Source organism: Mus pahari, chromosome 3, assembly GCF_900095145.1.
Source record: "Mus pahari chromosome 3, PAHARI_EIJ_v1.1, whole genome shotgun sequence".
In the NCBI taxonomy this organism is placed as follows: domain Eukaryota; kingdom Metazoa; phylum Chordata; class Mammalia; order Rodentia; family Muridae; genus Mus; species Mus pahari.
In genome coordinates this window covers 86,966,853-86,985,982 of record NC_034592.1, presented here as the reverse complement: position 1 = coordinate 86,985,982, position 19,130 = coordinate 86,966,853, and the positions used below count along the sequence as shown (strand labels likewise).

Genomic DNA, 19,130 nt, shown 5'->3' with positions numbered 1-19,130 from the left:
TCTAGTCCTGCTGCTTGCTAGTTCCGCTGCCTTAAGTGATGCACTTAGCCTCTCTGTGTCTTACTTGTCTCTTCTCTGAGATGGAGGCTTAATTCCCAAGGCTTAAGCACTGCTGGGATGCAGTACATGAAGCCCTTGATAGAAAGTCTGGCATGGAACAAGCATTCAAGAGTAATAATTATAATCATTGTTCCAATCCTAAGGCTCCGAGGTCTCTCTCTTCCCCATTCAGCCCTAACTGTGCTCCTGGCACATTTGAGGAACGCTTCCAACTGCCTTGGGAAAAATTTTCATTTCATTTCTGAGCATAATGTTAGCTGATGAATTCTCATTTCATTTGGCGGGGTCAGCATCCTAGAGTTGTGATTCCCGCACAGGCTTACTGGAACGCTCTCGGAGCTGTGAATTTCCCGGAACCTTGGCTGTCACTGGTGAAAGCAAACTGGGAAGCACGCTTTGGGGCCTGTCTTTACTTGCACAATTACAGTCAATCTCTCAGGCTGCCTGTGTCAGCAGGATCAGACTTTCCTGCCTCCTGTTCTTCCAGTTAGTGGGGGCAAGGGGAGGAGTGGCTTTTGCCTGTGTGTGTGTGTGTGTGTGTGTGTGTGTGTGTGTGTGTGTGTACAGGAGGTGTAAGCATGGGCTATGAGCATGACTACATACAGATAAGGCCAGAGGATGATGCCTGGATACCTTTATCTTTCTCTGCCTCACTCTTTGGAGACAAGGGCTATTCCTAAGCCTGGATCTTACCTGTTCAGTGAGATTAGCTGACAAGTGATTTCCAGAGACTCCCCCAATCTCCCTCCCCAACATTGGGGTTATAGGCACAAGTACCCCCTCCTCAAGTTAATGGTAGAGGCTAGAAGTCTGACCTCAGTTTCTCACGTTTGTGTGGCAACCATATTGCCTACTGAGCCATCCCCCCCCAAGCTGTAGCGACACTTCTTTACAGTGTTGTTCTGTGGCCTCAGAGCACAGAGGAGCCTTTAGGGGGTTAGTTCAATGCAATAGCTTCTTTCTGCTGGAGTTTCTCAGGGCCCACACCCTTCCCACAAGTCCCAGCTTGGGGGCCAGTTTCTGAGTGCATAAAGTAAATGCCGCCCTGCCTGTCATTGGGATGTTCAAGTCTTTCACCTCCAAAAATACCTGTAATTGCCTTTAACTGCTTAGTTCTGCTGCCCTCCAAAAGCCACTCCCAGCCACACCCCCACAATGAGCAAGGCTTTTTACACCTTTTAATAGGAGTATTTGCATCTGAGTCAGCTTTCCATCTTCCTTCTATTTCATGAGAGTTTGGCTTACTGTTGTTTGGAACGAAACTGCAGATTATCAGAGCAAAGATGGCTTTTCATTGCACAAAGACATAATAGATTCAAAACTCAAAGGATTCCTTGGTATGGGGTGGGGGGAGGGGGGAGTCAAGGCCAGTTGCCTATGGAGAAGAGCATTTACTGAGCATGTGCTATGGTCTACTTCTTTGATGGCAATTTACATGCATTTACTGTCTTACACTCGTCTGTTCTTCTGAGTAAACATGTATTGACTAAATGAGCGACACTTCTTCAGTGTCACGGGAGTCTGGGAAATGGAGGCTCATGAGTCGGAATCACTGCTTCTTTAAGATGCCTCAGATCCTATGTGCTCGGATAGCATTTAACTCACAGTTACCTCCACTCCCTCCCATGATCCCACCAGTTCACCTTTGTCTGATTAATACTTTTCTTCCGCTCTCTGGATTCAGGCCTAGAAAAGTCAAGGTCTCTTTCGTGTCTTTGTAGAATCTAGATTAAATAAATCTTTTTTCCTGGATCGTTGAGTAACAACTCAGAAAGGCTGCTAAGCAGGAAAGGGGAGGGTAGGAGTTTTCCTCTTTTTCTCAGGGACAATGGGCCCTTGAAGACCACCAGCGGATCCAGCTAGGGGGCAGGTCCCCATTGTCCCCATTGAGCAGCTTCTCAGGCAAGGACCATCCCAGGACTGCAGAACGGTTTGACTTGGTCCCAAATACTGAAATTCACTGCAGGGCACACTGGGGAATGTTTGTGGTAATTTAGGAAGATTCTCTCTAAGGAAATTAGCAACTCTGTTGTGTTTTACTTAATTGAAACCATTCTTTGCCTAGAGCTCCATTGATGGGTGGACTCGCTGCAATTGGAGAACAGGATGCTATCCATGCTTTTTGTTTTGTCTGCTCTTTCACTCTGTTGGCCAGTCCACCCTGCTGGAAATATTCATTACATCCTAGCTGTCCAGATAACAAAGCAAAATGCCACTACCCAGTCCCTGGGTCACTGGGAAAGTTAATCAGCCTTCTCACAGACCTCTTCTAGCTGCATAGAGCTGGGTTGGGAACTAGAGATTCTCAAATTCCACTTACTTGATGAGAATGCTGGGATCTAGAGAGCTGAAGTGATTCTTTAAGTACTCATAACTTACTAGTAAGAAGATGAACACACAGATCCATGTCAAATAAATGCTTCCACTACTACATCAGAGATAGTTTGTGTCACACTGTGACACCATGGATATAAAGACAAATAAGGTTGGGTCTAATGGGACCCTTACTGGTTGCATGGGGCAGATTTCTTCCTAGTATAATGTTCTTTATATATAAATAAAAAAGGATCTGTCTAATCTTTCAGATCAATTTAGTCCTATCATATCTATCTATCTATCTATCTATCTATCTATCTATCTATCTATCTATCTATCTATCTCTACCCTCATCACCCATAATCTCTTACTCAGAGTATGAGTTGTAAGAAGCCACATATCTGGGTAGCCAGGGCTGATCCCTAAACATCTTGAGGGCTGGAGGTACTTGGCATTAATCAAAGATATAATAACTGATCATGAATTAAGTTATCACAAGAGGTGCTTTACCTATAGGCTTCTTTGAAGATACCTACTGGCCAATAGCTACCAAGTACCAAGCACTGTGCTAAGACTGGGGCACTTTGCCCAGTGCCTTATCTGCATTCCTTCATTTCATCCTTAAAAGCACTCCATGAAGAACACATGACCTTTGCTTCACCAGTGAAGAACCTGAGGCTCAAAAGTTAAAAATGACAAGCCCCACATAGCCTCACTGAGAGTAGGGCCCCACGTGTGGACAATGATCCAGATGATCTTGTGGGGTTAAAGCCCTAACATTTCCAAGTAATGGAATTAAAGTAATACTAGCACAGATGGTCAGAGTTAGAGTTTGGCTACTACTCTGGGACCCTGGGTTGCCTTGAGTTCATGGCTAAGATCTGGAAGGGTCAGATACAGCTCTACTTTCCCCAATCCTGAAATCAGCTTGTGATCCAAATGGAGCCCTTGTCCTCAAAGCCAGGACATTCAGTAGTCATGTGCTTACCTTCCAGTTCTCTCTTGTCTATCTTACCGAATCCAAATGCTAGAGGCATCTAGAGGATATCAAAAGGAGATCTTTTGATTCCTGGAAGATAAATATGAATCCTAAATTTGTTTTAATCTGGAGATGGGTAGAGGAGAAATCTCATTTTGTCAAGTGTGTTGCTTTTATTTTTCATGCCTGTGAGCAAATACCTTGCAGAAAGGGGGCTGAAGGAAGAAGGATTTCTTTGGGCTAATGGTTAAAGAGAGTACAGTCCACTGTGGTGGGAAAAGCATGGCGGAGTTCATGGTAGCTGGAGCACTTCACACCAGGAGACAGGGGACAGGGATTCTGGCATTCTCTTCACCTCTCTTATATTTAGTTCAGAACCCCAGCCCAAGGGATGGTGCCAGCTAGACCCAGGGTGGTCCTTCCTTCCTCTGGAGAGCTTCTCTGAAAAAAAAAAAATCACTCCTTGGCATACCGAGGAGTGTGTCCCACAGGCCATTCCAAATCCAGTCAGGTTGACAACAGGGATGAGTCACCACACCAGGAGTCAGATCCCACCCAAGCCTAGTAAGCAAACAAACAAATAAAAGAAGAGCACACTTTCCTAGGAAAGTGAGCTTAAGGTCACACTGGTCACCTGCCAGTGCAGCTCCAGTCATTGCGACAGACAATGCCTTCTTTTATTTTCTGTCTGGCATTGTCGGTCCTAGAAACTGCCTCATTGATAGGTTAGCGGCCTCCCTGTGCGCTCTTTGTTTCCTTGTACACTCTTTGATGGCAAGGATTTGTCCTTATCGCTCTTACCCAGGGTCACAGCTGGCATACACTTCCATACTTTATGGATGACCCCGTGAGTCAACACCTTTCACCATGTCCTTATTATAGGCTGGTGATTGTTTGGCACGATCTCGTGGTGTGTGTGTGTGTGTGTGTGTGTGTGTGTGTGTGTGTCAGATTTTATCCCAAGTGATCACTGTTCTCACCCAAAATTTTCTAGAGGTCTCTCTAGTGGAAGAAGAGCCCTTTGGCAGGTCTGCTCCCTTGTCATCTTGAACGGCCATTTATTTTAAGGGAAATTAACACCTTATTTTCTTTTTGGCAACTTGATAGAGGGGTCATTTGTATCTTCCTGTATTTCCAGACTTCTGGGTCTTCGAATAAGCCGTCTTCCCTAATAATGGGAAGTTATGTTTGGCCCACTCTGTGTGAGAATGTAACACGTGCGAAAGACTCTTGTCCAAACCCTGTGGCTTTACTTGGATGTAAGAGCTTGTTAGAAGTGAGTTCTGGGAGCTTGGCATTTGAGACTGGCATCACTGTTACAGATGTAGATTGCTGTTACAGATGTAGTTGCACAGGTTGAAAGCACAAAGAGGCCGGGCGTGGTGGCTCACACCTTTAATCCCAGCACTTGGGAGGCAGAGGCAGGCAGATTTCTGAGTTCGAGGCCAGCCTGGTCTACAGAGTGAGTTCCAGGACAGCCAGGGAAACCCTGACTCGAAAAACCAAAAAAAAAAAAAAAAGAAAAAAAAAAGAAAGCACAAAGAGACATGGATCACAATTCACTAGGTGACTGGAAAAGTATTAATCCTGGACATCTTTTGGCTCAGATTTTAAAAAATCCCTGCCCCCAGAGCCCAGCCTCTGCCGCATCTGTTTTACCGTGTTTGTCTGTTCAAAGGTGTCTGCAGAGTGAATAGGAGTCAGGCTCACGGAGGAGACAAGCACCTCCGTGGCATCCCTACCTACTCACTTTAGCACACAGTATGCGAAGAGGAAATGAGAAGCAAGAGATAGGTGGCAATGTGGCAATGAGGCCTGGTGGTCTCGGTGCCTCTGATTTGGGAAGTGGTGGGGACCTAGAACTCTGTCTAGTTGCAATGCTTTGTCACTGCAAATAAGTACTTTACAGCTATGTCACTTCACTGTTCTGATAAACTGGAAGATGGTGAGGAAGTAATCTAAAGACATGACTCTAGTTTGGCTTTTTTTTTTTTTTTTTTTTTTTTTTAGACAGGGGTCTTTTTATATGTAGCCCAAGATGACCCAGAACTCATGGTGATTCCTATCTATGCTGGAAAGTTTCATGTCAACTTGACACAAGCTGGAGTTATTTGAGAGGAGGAGTGAACTCCAATTAAGAAAAAGCCTCCATAATACCAGAATGTAGAAATGACTGTAGACAGTTTTCTTAATTAGTGATTGGTGGGAGAAGGGCCAACCAAGTGTGGGTGGTGCCACCCCTGGTCTGGTGGTCCTGGGTTCTATAAGAAAGTAGGCTGCCTAAGCCATGCAGGGCAAACAAAGCAGTAAACAGCAGACCTCTAGGGCCTTTAAATCTACTTATGCCCCCAGGTACCTGTAGGATTTGAATTCCTGCCTTGGCATCCATCAGTGGATCGTGGCTCAGTATATGTAAGCCAAATAAACCCTTTTCTCCACAAGTTGCTTTTGGTCATGGTGTTTTCTCACAACAATAGTAACCCTGATTATGACATCAACTTAGCCTCTGGAGTTGTTCCATCCTAATCCACCTTAAGTCAGTATTGGTTACAAGGTGAGCTACAGGTAAGTGTTAAGTCTTATGGGCAACTTAATTTATTACCAAACTTAGAGCTATTGGGATAAGGCTTTTTGAGTAGTGCCAGGAAGAGGCCATTGGGGGTAGATAAATATCTAGTAGCTACTAGACTATGAGTGTCACCATTCGACCCAGGCACTGGAGTGATAACGTGGAGGGAGGGGCTACAAGGACCAATCTAAATAGTATCTGAACTAGATTTTGTTTGTCATGGCAGAGCAGAGGTACTGACCTGCCTACCACCCCAGCCAAGCAGAAATCCAATCTGTTCGTTAGGATTTTTCTTATCATCTAGGTCCCTAAAGGGTCCACCTGTTAGACACAGAGCTCCTAAGACCCAGTGCAGTGCAGATTTCTGGATGAAATTCTCCATCATAAAGAGAGAAAGAAATAATAATCTCCCATCGATATTCTAATTCCAACTCAATTTGCATGGAATTAGAATATTGAGTCCCTTGTCTTGAAACTGTCTAGGAAGAGGCCTGACTTCACTTCTCATGCAGAACTTCTGGAAGCCAAGGTAAGAGACTGCCACTTGTGCTTCCATGAGAAAACAGGAAGGCCTTTGCATGACACCTAACCCTTGGGTAGGTTGCTAAACTTCTCAGTCTCAGTGTTGTCATCTGCTCTCTGCATAAAGGCTTGTGATGGTTACAACACTTATCTCAGATGACTACTGTTAGATGAGGAAATCACTGTGCAGGGACTAGCAGATGCAAACCATGTGCCCCTTTGTGTTGACACAGCTCAGAAGCCCAGACAAGGGCTCAGAGACTGAAACGGTCAGAGCCAGTGTTTCCCAGCCTGCTATGGCCCACAGTTGGCTTGCATGTTAAGTATCCCAAGCAGGCAGCCATGACTTTCACGAGCTGAGTCTCTGCTTACTAGCTCTGCCTCTATCTTTTGCCACTTTCATGATAAGATGCTGGGCTTTCTGGGCTTCCTCTCAGTTGAGGAAGGTCACTAATTCAACCTCTGGATGTTGCGCAGATAGTCCCAGGATGGAGAATCTTCAGGACACTTGGGCTGCCATCCCACACAGAGTAGCAGCTCCATACATGCTGGAATCTTTTCACTTCCACTCAAAAAGAGGCTAAAAGAGACAGATAAAAGAAAAGGAAAAACAATAGGTCCTACCTTGGACTTTAGGTGGTAGATGAGCTTTGTGGGAACTGGAGGTGGCCTTTTGCATGTCTCCTCTAGGTGACTCCATCATGAAGGACAATAAGCTGTACTTCAGTGACTGAGTCTTGATATTTCATCAGGTCCACTGTTTACCCAGTCACAGTAATATACCAGTCACAGAAATGTACCCAGCCATGGCAGAATGTACAAAAAGTTCAAACTTTTCTATTTCCTCTCTGCAAGGTCAGTTAATGGTGGTCTTCAAGGAGGTCTCTTTTGCAAGGTACTTTTATGTTTGAAACAAGGAAAGAAATATGAAGGTTATACTAGGCATATTAGTTCTAAAGCATTTTCGCATGATGTATCTTATATGTGACACTCTTGGAGCTTCAGAGCCCTGTGCTAATTGCTCCTTGTCTGTTTCCATAGACATCAGTGGGGTGACCCATTTTCCTGGTACTTTCAAGTTAAGGCTGACCAAATGATGAGTATCATGTAATGACTGACCTCTGCCTCAGAGTTTTCCAAACTGGTTTAGATATTCCCTTAGGGGAGTTTGAGAGGGCCGGGGTCACTGAAGGGGTAGGCTAGGTACTGAGGTGAATAAACAAGGTGGACTCAGGCTCTAGGTCTATCTCAAAGCCCTCATTCTGGCTCCACCTCAGACAACTATACTCTTACTTGTCTTAGCCATCCTGAATCTCCCCAGTGCATCATGGCAGCAAGAGAAAGAAGCTGAACACCACTACTGTGCTCTATGAAGGCTGCTGTTGCCCCTCCTTACCCTGGTATCAACCCAAGAAGATCTGGGTAGACCCAGAAGATCTGAGCCAATCTCTGTGTTCATCAAACTCTCCCTGCATCTCTTGTTCCTTAAATTCTCCATCTGTAAAATGGGTGCATAGCACCCACCCTTAAGGCTTCAAAGGACTGTTTTGGTATGCATGTGTTGCATATTTCATGAGATAAAGTCCTACTTAACAAGGTGATCCAGGTCTAAAGCACATGATGCATTCTGTTATGCAGAGAGTGACACCAAAATATGTCTTTATTCCTGTGGGAATTTTAAGGACCTTTCTGATATTTGAATGTGCCTCAGGTATGCAAACCCACACTCTGAACCCTTTTATCTCACAAGTCCTGAAGATGTCCTAGCTTTGATGCCATCAATTAGTTTTATTTGGATTTGAGAATACCTGTGATTAGTGATTATTCTGTTTAGTTAATATTATGATTTCTATTCTTCTAAAAATGATTTTCCAGTTGACATGTACATGATTGCATAAGGCTATTTCCATAAAAACATATAAAGACTTTTGAGCATATTCTCATTTTACTGAAGGAAAGAGAAAGGCTAGATATTTCAGGGATCCTACTGCGAATAGTTCAAGGTCACATAGCTTAAAGTGAACAGGATTTGGGTGTGACCCGTGCATCCTCCTGCCAGATGGAGACTGGCTCACCAGCAAGCCAGGACTCACTGATCGCTTCTCCAGTGAAGATATTAACAAGTAACAGCTTCTTATTCTGCCTTGTCTCTCACAAGGTCCCTCTCTTGATCTGCTCGTCTTTCAAAGTGCTGCCTCTAGACTTGGGCAGAAGCTGTACTCTAATTAGATGATGTAGAAGTAATTACAGCTGCCCAGGAAAAAAAAAAAAAGTAACTGCAAGACAAAGTGGAGCTGTCATTCTTGCCTCTCCGAACTGCTGCAGGAAAAACCATATGTGGCCTTCTGCCGCTTTGTCCATCCACTGAACCACATCCTGGGTTTGTGCTAGTCAATCTGCTAAATCAATAAGATCCAAAAGTGGGGGGGGGGGAACCAACAAAAAAACAAAAAACAAAGGTGTTGAGGCCAGTGGATTTCCTGGTTGCCATGGCAACACACAAGGGTACACACTGTGGTTTCTTGTTTCATCTGTCTTCCTGGAGGCTTGTTCCCCAGGGAGGACAGGGACTTATAGCACTCTTATGTAGTGAGGTAGCACTAGGGGCAAGCAAGCACCTTGATAGATCCAGAAGAATGGGTGGAGTCTGCAGCAGGGTCTTACTGCCCACGTCCCCAACACAGATGCAAAAGGCAGGAAGAAGGCTTCTTCTCAACTTCTGAAAACAACTCAGGGCATCACCAGAGGATGCAGTGGGTCGGCTATTTGGAGGACTTGGCAGGAATGGCCAGGGTGACAGCTTCATGGTAGACTCCTTGTTCCCTAAACGAGAGACTGAGAGGTCAGGGTGTTCAGCCAGGACCCCAGACACTGGGGGGGGGGGGGACTTTCCCCTCTGAGTGCCAAGAGATGAATAGCTCAATTAAAAGCACCCCATGACAAATTCTGAAGGAAATTCCCTCCATATGATTGTGCATGACTGTCTTCTCTGCTCATTAAGCCCTCACCCGCCTTGGGAGGGGGTGATTCCGGGAGAGACTGAGTCACTAGGTACTCACGGTCTACAGTGGGCAGCCAAAGGCCATCTAGCACCAAGAATGGTGTTGGCCTCATTCAAAAGTAGATGCTGAACAACGGACTCTTTCATCAGGCACTCATCACATGGGAGTCAGACGATGGCACAAGTGCTGTGGGGGCAATGGGAAGGCTGCCAGCCTTCTTCTGTACTGGCAGGCTTGGTGGAAGCAGGGGCTATACAGCTTGAATGGCTCCCAGATGGAAACTTCTGAGCTGCAAAGACATCGCACAAGTGGAAAAAGAGTGACTTGCCCATGATGTACTTCAGAATGATGCTCCCTGGACATGAGTTGTGGATTTATTGGGAACAGCATGCTCAAACATCTTATAAAGTAGACTGTGTCAGGAGCATTGTAGCAGGAGTCAGAATGCTGCAATTAAAGTCCCCCGAGATTGTGCTTTCTTCACAATGGTCTAGGGGACCAAGCTTAGTCCCTCTCAATTTTATTTTCTTGTTTCTCATAGCTAATTTGTTTAAGGTCCTTTATTGTCCTACCTCTAATCATGGATGATCTAATTACCAATATGTTTTTGTTTTTTTTGTTTTTTGTTTTTTGTTTTTTTAAAATTGGCACATTCCCTTCATGCTTCTAATCAGAATCAGCTCAGCTAGGCTCATGAATTGTATCATTTTCTGTGTAGGACATAAGCTCTGCTAGTCAGAGGGCAGTAACAGAGCCTTGGGTTTAAACAACAAACACTGTGAATGTAAAAACCACATGTGCACTGGTTGCCACTCACTGCCCACGTGATTTGTGTGGCAGTCTCATGGGGGCTCGATTCTGTTAAGGACCATCAAGCAAGGATGTCAGGTTCCAGCTTGACCAGCCTAGAGCATCTACTTGGTAAGTCTAGACCGTTGGGATTGCCAATAGACATTTCGGAAAGTCACAAGTGAACCCAGCTGTGGGTCAAACCAGAATGCCAGCTCTTCTTCTCATTAGCTTGGCCTAAGCGTGGCTGGAGCACTTGGGATATAAAGGACAGAAGGCTGAAACTGCAGTCAGGACTGAACTATTCTAATTCTCAAAACTGTCTTGAGAAGAGAACAGGATAAGATCAGAGAGAATCACAGTTGGATAAAGCCAGTGAACAAGTTGCAGTTCAGGACTTTTTCCCTGAGAGAGGGAAAAAGATCCAATAGTATGGTGGTTTTTGCACTGAAGCAACTCAGACCTGTTGGGTGAAGACCCTCCCCTTTCAGGCAAAGTAAAGGAAATTGGGTGTCAAATGGGATTCTGATAGTGTTCATATCTCTTCCATGTCTAAGTTAGCACTTAACCCTGTGACTCAAACAGCCTGACTGTTCAGTCTGTACCTTGCTCTACCAGTTCCTTAACATGTCTTAATGAATTAATCAACTCATGTGAAATGTGATTAATAAAAGAACCCACTGCATGGGCTTGTCGTGAGAATAAAATGAATTATTAGGTGCAAAACTACTGAAAACTGAAACATGACCCAGAAAAGATACGGCCTTTGCTTGCTGATGTTCCTACAAACTATGATAAGTAAAGTGTGGTAATTAGGCAAGTCATGGAACACAGGAACTGGTCTGGCGTCTATGTCTACTATCTCTAAGACAGCAACTTCTCTTTGCCACAGTCTACTGTGAGCCAAATCAACAGAAATATACTTAACTCTGCTTTGTGACTCCTAGGGGGAGAGCAGAAAGAGACCAGGTGTATGACTAGTTCATGCTAGCAAGCATTAATTCTTTTGGGGTCATCTAAAGAAGGGAGACTTGGAGAGCTATTCACCTCTCTTGGGCACAATGTGTTCATAAATGACTCCTGGTGGTCTGCATGTGTGATATGTTGCTGTCTATTTTCAGGAGGTCTAGCTTCATAAATGACTGCCAAACTTGTGCAAATGTGTTGTATACATTGCAGAGAGGATGTCTTCAAAAGCCAGTTACAAAAACACAAGCAGTCTTCAGGAACATTCTCTTTCATGGAAAATAGCAAGTGTTCAGAAACAGCTTCAGGCTCAGACGTTTTCAGTGGTCAATAGAGAATCCTTAAAGAAGCCCGATTGGTGACTCTTGGCAGATATCAGGAGGGCACAGGAAAGCCTATCTATTTGTGTCCAGAAGTCTATCTTCCTTCTCCTAGAGCAGGCTCCACTCCCACTCACCTCTCAAGCAACTTTGGGAAAATGCAGATAATGGAAACCTGAGTGGAAATTACATAGTGGCTGCCTCTCTGATGATGTTATGATTTTCTTCCAGTTGGGAAATGACTGGGTGTATGAAGAATCCATCTCTCTCTGACTTTACAATGTAAGCAAAGTATTGAAGTGGGTGATTTCCCTAGTGAAGTTGTATCTTTCTTGATCTGAAAGACTTAGGAAAAACCAGGGTAAGGTGGATAGTGCCATAAGATAGCTACGACTTTTCTGAGAGTGATTTTTAACCTTAGCCTATAACAGGTTAGAAATCTGACCCTTCTATTTGGATGAGTTTGGTCATGACTTAGTGCCTCAGATTATTTATCTCTAAAATGGGCTTTCCATACTCTTCCCCAAGAATGAGTGCTTTAATTGGTTATCTAACATTAAGTGGGCAGACATGAAGTCATATACATACAAGTAACATTACAGGGATTGAACATAAAAAGTCTCTCTCTCTCTCTCTCTCTCTCTCTCTCTCTCTCTCTCTCTCTCTCTCTCTCTCTGTGTGTGTGTGTGTGTATGTGTGTNTGTGTGTGTGTGTGTATGTGTGTAAACTGGTCTTGAGAGAGAGCAAGGATAGTATGGGAGAGAGGAAGGGGAAAATTAGGCAATTATATTTTAATTTCAAAACTAATAGTTTTAGAAAAATGACTTTGCCAATGTGCTGACCTCATAACATTCAGATGAGAGTTAAGTTAGATGAAGTTCATAAGGCAGTTGGCAAATCTCCAGTACTCACAGCTTCAATTATTGTAAGCTCCATTTTTACCAGTTTCATTTAGTGAGTTCCACAGACTGTAACAGGTTGGTAGCATGGTCCCTTCAACAAGGCTGAGCACCAGAGATGTTAAGCAGTTCCCTGACTGTGCCATCTCTCAGGAGTGGCAGAGTCTGGGAGGATCTGAACTCAGTTAAGCTATTTCCTTCTCAGGTATTATGGACACGCTCATGTGTCTCCTACCCCTTGGTCTTAGGGAATCTTGGATGATGAACCTAGAGATGACCCTGCCCTGTTCATAACCTGTCATAATGAGCACTCTGAGGGAGTGGCATGTCCCTGGAGGCTTCTCTCTCAATCAGAAAGTAGCCCCAGTCTACATCTTTCATTGAGCCCATTCTGTCTCTCTAAGGGAGGGGCTTCGAACAGTTCAAGTCATTGCAAGATAAAGGAGATTTATTGGAGACCAGAGGGTTCCAAAGAAAACATTCTGGATGTATCTTCATATGGAAGGGCTTGTTTAAGAGATACAATTGCCATTTAATATAAGCCTGTGTGTGTGTGTGTGTGTGTGTGTGTGTGTGTGTGTGTGTGTGGTATACCCACACATGTACATGGGTGCACATGTGTGGGTGTTTAGGTGTTTTCACACATACAGAGGTCAGAGGACAGCATATCTCTGACTCCTTGGAAGCTGTTTAATTTATTTTTTTTCTTCAAGACAGTGTCTCTCACTGACCTGGAGATCACCATGAAAGCTAAGGCTAGCCATCCTGTAAGTCCTGGACATCAGCCTGTCTCAGTTTCCCCTGGATTCTAAGCGTGCACCACCACACCAGCTTTCTTATGGGACCTAGTGCTTGTTCAGCAAGCTTTTTATGGACTGAGTTATCTTTCCCAGGCTTAATATTTGTTACCCAAGTCAGAGGACTCCTAGATCGCAGAGGCTTTTGTTTCTGAGGAAACAACTGTAGACAGACATACAGAAGCTCTTCTTCCCTGCCTGAAGCTTGGTCCATCGCTGCCATGGATACTCTGCTCTGCTGGAGATGATCTTTGGTTCATGCTGCTCCCCTCTCACCTTTCCTTTCATGATGGGAACAATGTTGGCTATGCACGGGGGAAGCAGGAGAGTTACCTATCCTGGGGTTAGGAGAAGAAGGTAGTGGTGAAGCTTGTGGGTTCTAGGAGCCCAGTCCAGGTGGGTTTGAATGTGTGCTTCACCATCACAGCTCAGTGATCTCGGGCATGTTTCTATAGTCTCTCCTCTCTCTGCCTCAGTTTCTCTATCTGGAAAGTGGTAATTAATATTACCTGCCTCTTAAAGGTGTTTTAAGGAGCAGGTTAGTTAGCACTTGAGAAATGCTTGTAAGAGTGCCTGACATCTACACCAGCACTCACCACTGCTATTGTTCTTGGAGGGTCTGAATGCCTTCATAAATTGCCAGGGCTTAAATGACACACAGAGTTCAAGGTTTGGCCCATTTTAATGCAAGAGTGATCCAGAGGTGATGACTTATCAGCATGGTAGTTGATCTTGATGTCTGGGGCATCATCATTGAAATTCTTAAGTGTCCAAATGCCATGAGGGTTAGGAGCTGGATTCTGTCTCATGAGATTAAAATAAACACAAGCTTGTACTTAATATTCTCTGAGAATTTCTTATTGACCCAGCAGCCATTTTCAGATGCTGGCAGTGTGTCAGGCCCATGGCTGAGGTAGCAAGGTGAAGGCTGAGTTTGTCTGTCTTATTCTGCCCTTGATGGTTCATGCACACACAGAGTCAATTACAGAGACACTTAGCAAATACCCACCACGTGTCCCCACACCCTCCTAAAAGTCAGTCACATTGGTTGCCGCACACACAGGGAACATGAGGGGTTTTATTCAAAAGTCACAGCTTGCATTGGGTTCTCTTGTATTTGCATATTCAATCTGCCAGGTGGCAAGCTAGAATTGATTTTCATAAGAAAGAAATTGCCTCTCATCTCCAAACCATTGTCCAAGCCTCTGCCTTTATTTTTAAACTAGGAGTTGACAGCAACCACCTGGGTCAGGAGCTGGCAGGTGGCATTGAACTCAAGTCACACTAGCAGTTCTACCTACAAGAAACTGATTCAAACATTTCTTTTTTCTTTTTTCTTTCTTTCTTTTCCTTTCCTTTTCTTTTTCTTTTCTTTCTTATGTATGCTGGTTCAGGGAGAGGCCCTGGAAGGGCGGCCTTTCTGAGTGACAGCTTCCCTTTGTGAAACTGGCCAACTGAGACCTAAGCTGCAAATGCCAGTAAGAATAAATAGCGTTTCAAAGGGACCTTGTGCATTTCCTTCCTCTGTGTGCTGTTGCTTCACCCGCCAAGAGCTGCACGAGTGCCTGCAGAGCACACTGGGCCCCAGAGATAAGGAATTAACTGCACAAAACCTCCTTTCTTCATTCGTCTGCTTCCAGTGTTTCACAGTTTTTTTTTTTTGTTGTTGTTGTTTTGTTTGTTTTTATGGTACCTGCTTGCTGACAACAGAAACCAAGGATAAGAAGCCAACTCACATAGGCTTACACGCCTTCTTCAGGGCGCCCGTCTTTCTTGGTTTTGCATCTGTCTGACTGTTCAGAACCTGCTTCCTGCTCTAGAAGGGAGCAGCTGTCACCCGCACAGTTTCAGAATAATAGGCCCACTTTTGTCATCATGAAACAGTTGTTTGGGTGTGGCTCTCCCCTGTTCTAAGCGTGAAGGATCTTCTCAGCACATGGGAAGCGGTTCAAAACACTGTGTGGGGGGATTTAACAAACCGGGAGGAGTTCCCACCTCAGCCATCTAAAAGCTGGGGACTTCTGAACGTTGCTTTATTTTTCCCCAGCTTCTGTTTCTTGAAATTTAAGTATATATACAAAGCTTTTTTTTTTTTTTTTTAGGGTACAGATGACAGAATCCCAAGAGTGCAGGACATCAAGGAACAATTTAGGGAAAACAAAACAAAACAAAACAAAACTCCTCTCCTACTACAATCCACTCTGAAATGAAATGTAGAACAAAGTAGGGTCCAAGTGGAGCATGTGGCTCTAGATAGAAACGATCACTTCCTTCGGCAACTCCTTTCTTTACCTTGTATTCTCTTGTTGGTAAATGTTGAGCTTTGGAGGGTCCAGAGTCTGGGTTAAAGCCACTTCTTTCTGTCTCTAGACCCAGAGTCAGGCACCTCCGTCACTGCTGAGAGAAAATGTTGTAGGGTGACAATTCAGAATATAATTGAACCATCCCAGCCACTATGAGGACAGAGCATTCCATGTAGAAGAGAATTCAGGGCTGTGTTCTCAGGCCTGAGGAGTTCAGAATGGCTGATGGCATGGGGGGAAAATTGTAATTGGAACAGAGCCAGCAACTCCTGGGCTAGAGAGGGAGAGAGACCATAGCCAGATCACATTGTTCTTGACCAGAAGGAAGTTTATTCTGGGTGCAGCTAAATGTATGGTGCTATAAGTGATAAGGTAAGGGGTAAGACCAGTTGATTGTGGAAACGTGCTCATAATACAAGAATAGGTGGGAAACAGAGTATGGGTATGCATGTGTGTGTCTCTGTGTGTCTATGTCTGTGTCTGTGTGTGTAGTTTTCTTAGAAGTTGACTTATGTTTCTTTATTTCTCCTTTGGATTTAATTTTGTCTGTTTCCTATGACTTTATATTAATTTGAAGAATGGGCCTAAAAAAGTCTTTATTAATGAAGATACTTTAAGGATGGGATCCATTATGATACCGTACCTCAGATTTGAGGGTCCTTTATAATGTCACATCCCAGATTCAAGCTTGATGTATCTTTGGAAAGCCAAAGTGAATTTTGAAGGCCATGTCAGTAGTGATGTTTATTTGGATTTTTGTTGTTTCTGAGACAAGGTCTTACATTGTAGTTGACTCCGATTCACCATGTAGCCCAGGCTGGGGGTGAACTCTGGTGATCCTCCTGCCTCAGCCTCCCAGGTGTGGGATTTCAAGTGTGAGATACCATGTGCAGTTACTTGGTTTTCATGTGTGTGCATGCGTGTGCATGTGTGTGTGTGTGTTGCCTTTCATTCATCTACCTTGTTTTTAGACACAAGGCCTCTTATTGGGCTGGAACGCACCAAGAAGGCTAAGTTGGTTGGGCTGCGAGCCCATGGGATCCACCCGTCAAGCCAATCCTAATATTACAAGTGCTGGCCATCATGCCCAGCTTTTTATAGGTGGATTTTGAGGGATAAACTCAGGTTCCCATGCTCACAAGGCAAGCATTTCCCTGGCTGAGCCGTCACCCCTGCTGGTTATTTGGCTTCTCCCAATGCCTCATTTGGCGTTTTTGTTTGTTTGTTTGTTTGTTTTGTTTTGTTTTGTTTTTAAGTCTTCACTTACAAGCACTTCTTACCATTGATCTAGTTTCATGCAAATTATTTATGCAAAAGCCTCTAACATTTCCGTTTCCTCCCACAGATTTGAATGTAACCTGCCGTTATGCAGGTGTATTCCATGTGGAGAAAAATGGCCGCTACAGTATCTCCCGGACTGAGGCAGCTGACCTCTGTCAGGCTTTCAATAGCACCTTGCCCACCATGGACCAGATGAAGTTGGCCCTGAGCAAGGGGTTTGAAACATGCAGGTAAGAGAGCAGTACCTTCACTGGGAAAAGCCCACTGGACGGGGCGGGGCTTAGGGCTGGAAGGCTCCTCTCTGGCAGTTGAATGAGTTCTTGCCTAAAGAGGCAGCCCTACCTATTAATTTGTCCAAGTCAAACTGAAACCGGTATGACAACTGGAATTTAAAGTCGGCTAAAGACACCTTTGTGAATCATAGGGAGGGAGGCCAGAGGAAGCCATTAGGGTCATATCAGTTGCAACCCTCTGGCCTAATGTACTCCTGTAGCCCTCTCCTGGCTTTGAAGAGGCATTCAGTATCACTGTCGGAACCACAAGAAAATGCGAGCCAAATAACAGTGTTTAAGATAAATAGGTAGCTGGCAGAGGCTCGACTGTGCAGACTTGACACAAAGCACGTTCTTTAAACCCCTCTCTCTCTCCCCCACCTCTCTCTGAGCTTTTATGTTGAGCTTCTATGTTGCTATGGTTTGACAAATTAAAGATATGGAAGTTTTAAAGCTGTATTACATTAAAGTTATCGTCAGAAGCCTTGAGAAGTCTTTCACAAGGTTCGCAGGGCCCCAGAGGACCTTCTTCAAATCATTTTGTTTCAGGATAATATTTCAGAGAATATTTTATATGTATATATAATTTATATGATTTATTATATATGAATATTGTGTTATATATACTATATATTATGCAAATATATTATATAGGCTATATAATATAAATGTGTATAATATATAAAGTAATACATATTATATATTATACACATTTATACATATACATATTTTATGTTTCCTGTCTCTACTGCATTAGTGTCTGTGTGTGTGTGTGTGTGTGTGTGTGTGTGTATACTATTTTGTGATCAGTGGTATGTATGAAGAGGGGTTTAGCAACAACTTCAATTGAGTAATTAGTGTGGTTTGATTTCCCTAGAGGAATTAGATAGTTTTCATAAGTGCTCTGAATGCCCACCCAAGCCCATAGCTTAGGCAGTGTAGTTCCCTTCCTGCGTCTGCGCCCACATGTGTTCCCACACGCATGCCAACAATGCTTTTAGAAAGTCTACTGCAGCCCTCTTCATGGAAGCTGTTAAACAGAAGTTAATTGCATCTGTCCCCAGCCCTTAGTTGCATACTCAGGCACCCACCTCTTGAGTGGCAACTGAGACTCTTGCTCTGCCTAATATAGTAACCATGAGCCACACATGGTGCGTTATATTTAAGTTAATTAAAATTAAGTTATATGAAAATGAGTTCTTTGATGGCACTAGCTGAGTTTCAATTGCCTGGTGGCTGCCGTATCAAATGGCATGGCTTAGGGTAGAGACTATTTCCATTGTTTAAGAGTATTCTCTTAAGTAGTGCCAGTTAGGCATCTGACTGTAACTGTCCAGAGCTAAGTCTGAAGGATGTTCATGAAGGTATGATGGCTCTGCAGCTATAGGTCCTGACTCATTAGCTTCATGAAGGATGGCCAGTTAGCAAAACCTACTCCTAAGGCTATGCTTTGCAGTGTGGCCTGACTAGGTCGCTGTGCTAAGAAAGTGCTTTTAGGAAGCTGGTCTATGGTTGTGAAATGCAGTTAAGACATACTTGTGAAATAGAGGTGGTTTTTTTTGTTTGTTTATTTGTTTGTTTGTTTTACCTGTTGAGAGCCAGAGGGAAAGAATACAGACTGTTAAACTGCTGGGAAAATCCCAAAGGCATTCTTTACTTTAATCCTTAAACTGCCCTGTTTATTTCTAAGACATTTCGTAGAGGAAGCAGCTGAGCCCCACAGCTTGTCATGGATATACTGCTTATACTTAGAGGAGTCACAGTCTGCTTGTGATCAGTCTGAACATAATGACCAAGCCTTCCCAAGGGACAGAGGATAAAGGGAGAGGATGCAAGGACTTGTCTTTCCTCCTGTTGACAGTCACTCACTAAGGCCATATATACTTATAGAAATTTTAATGTCCCCAACTCATGTATAGAACATGCACATACATATAAGTGTCAGGTAGAATGATGTAGTGAAAAAAATCACAAGAACTTACCAAGAGAATGTAATAAATTCTAGAATCTCTCTCTCTCTCTCTCTCTCTCTCTCTCTCTCTCTCTCTCTCTCTC

The 19,130-nt window shown here is 43.9% G+C and overlaps 1 protein-coding gene across 8 annotated transcripts in view; it reads left to right on the top strand.

Annotated features, from left to right (window-relative positions):
- The window catches only part of Cd44 (CD44 molecule (Indian blood group)), an 89,481-nt gene that overhangs the window by 18,164 nt on the left and 52,187 nt on the right, over window positions 1-19,130 (top strand). For all 8 annotated transcript variants that reach the window (XM_021191995.2, XM_021191993.2, XM_021191997.2 and 5 more), the window contains exon 2: window positions 16,868-17,033. In XM_021191995.2, coding sequence (XP_021047654.1) covers window positions 16,868-17,033 — 166 coding nt within the window. The remainder of the gene's footprint in view (window positions 1-16,867; window positions 17,034-19,130) is intronic.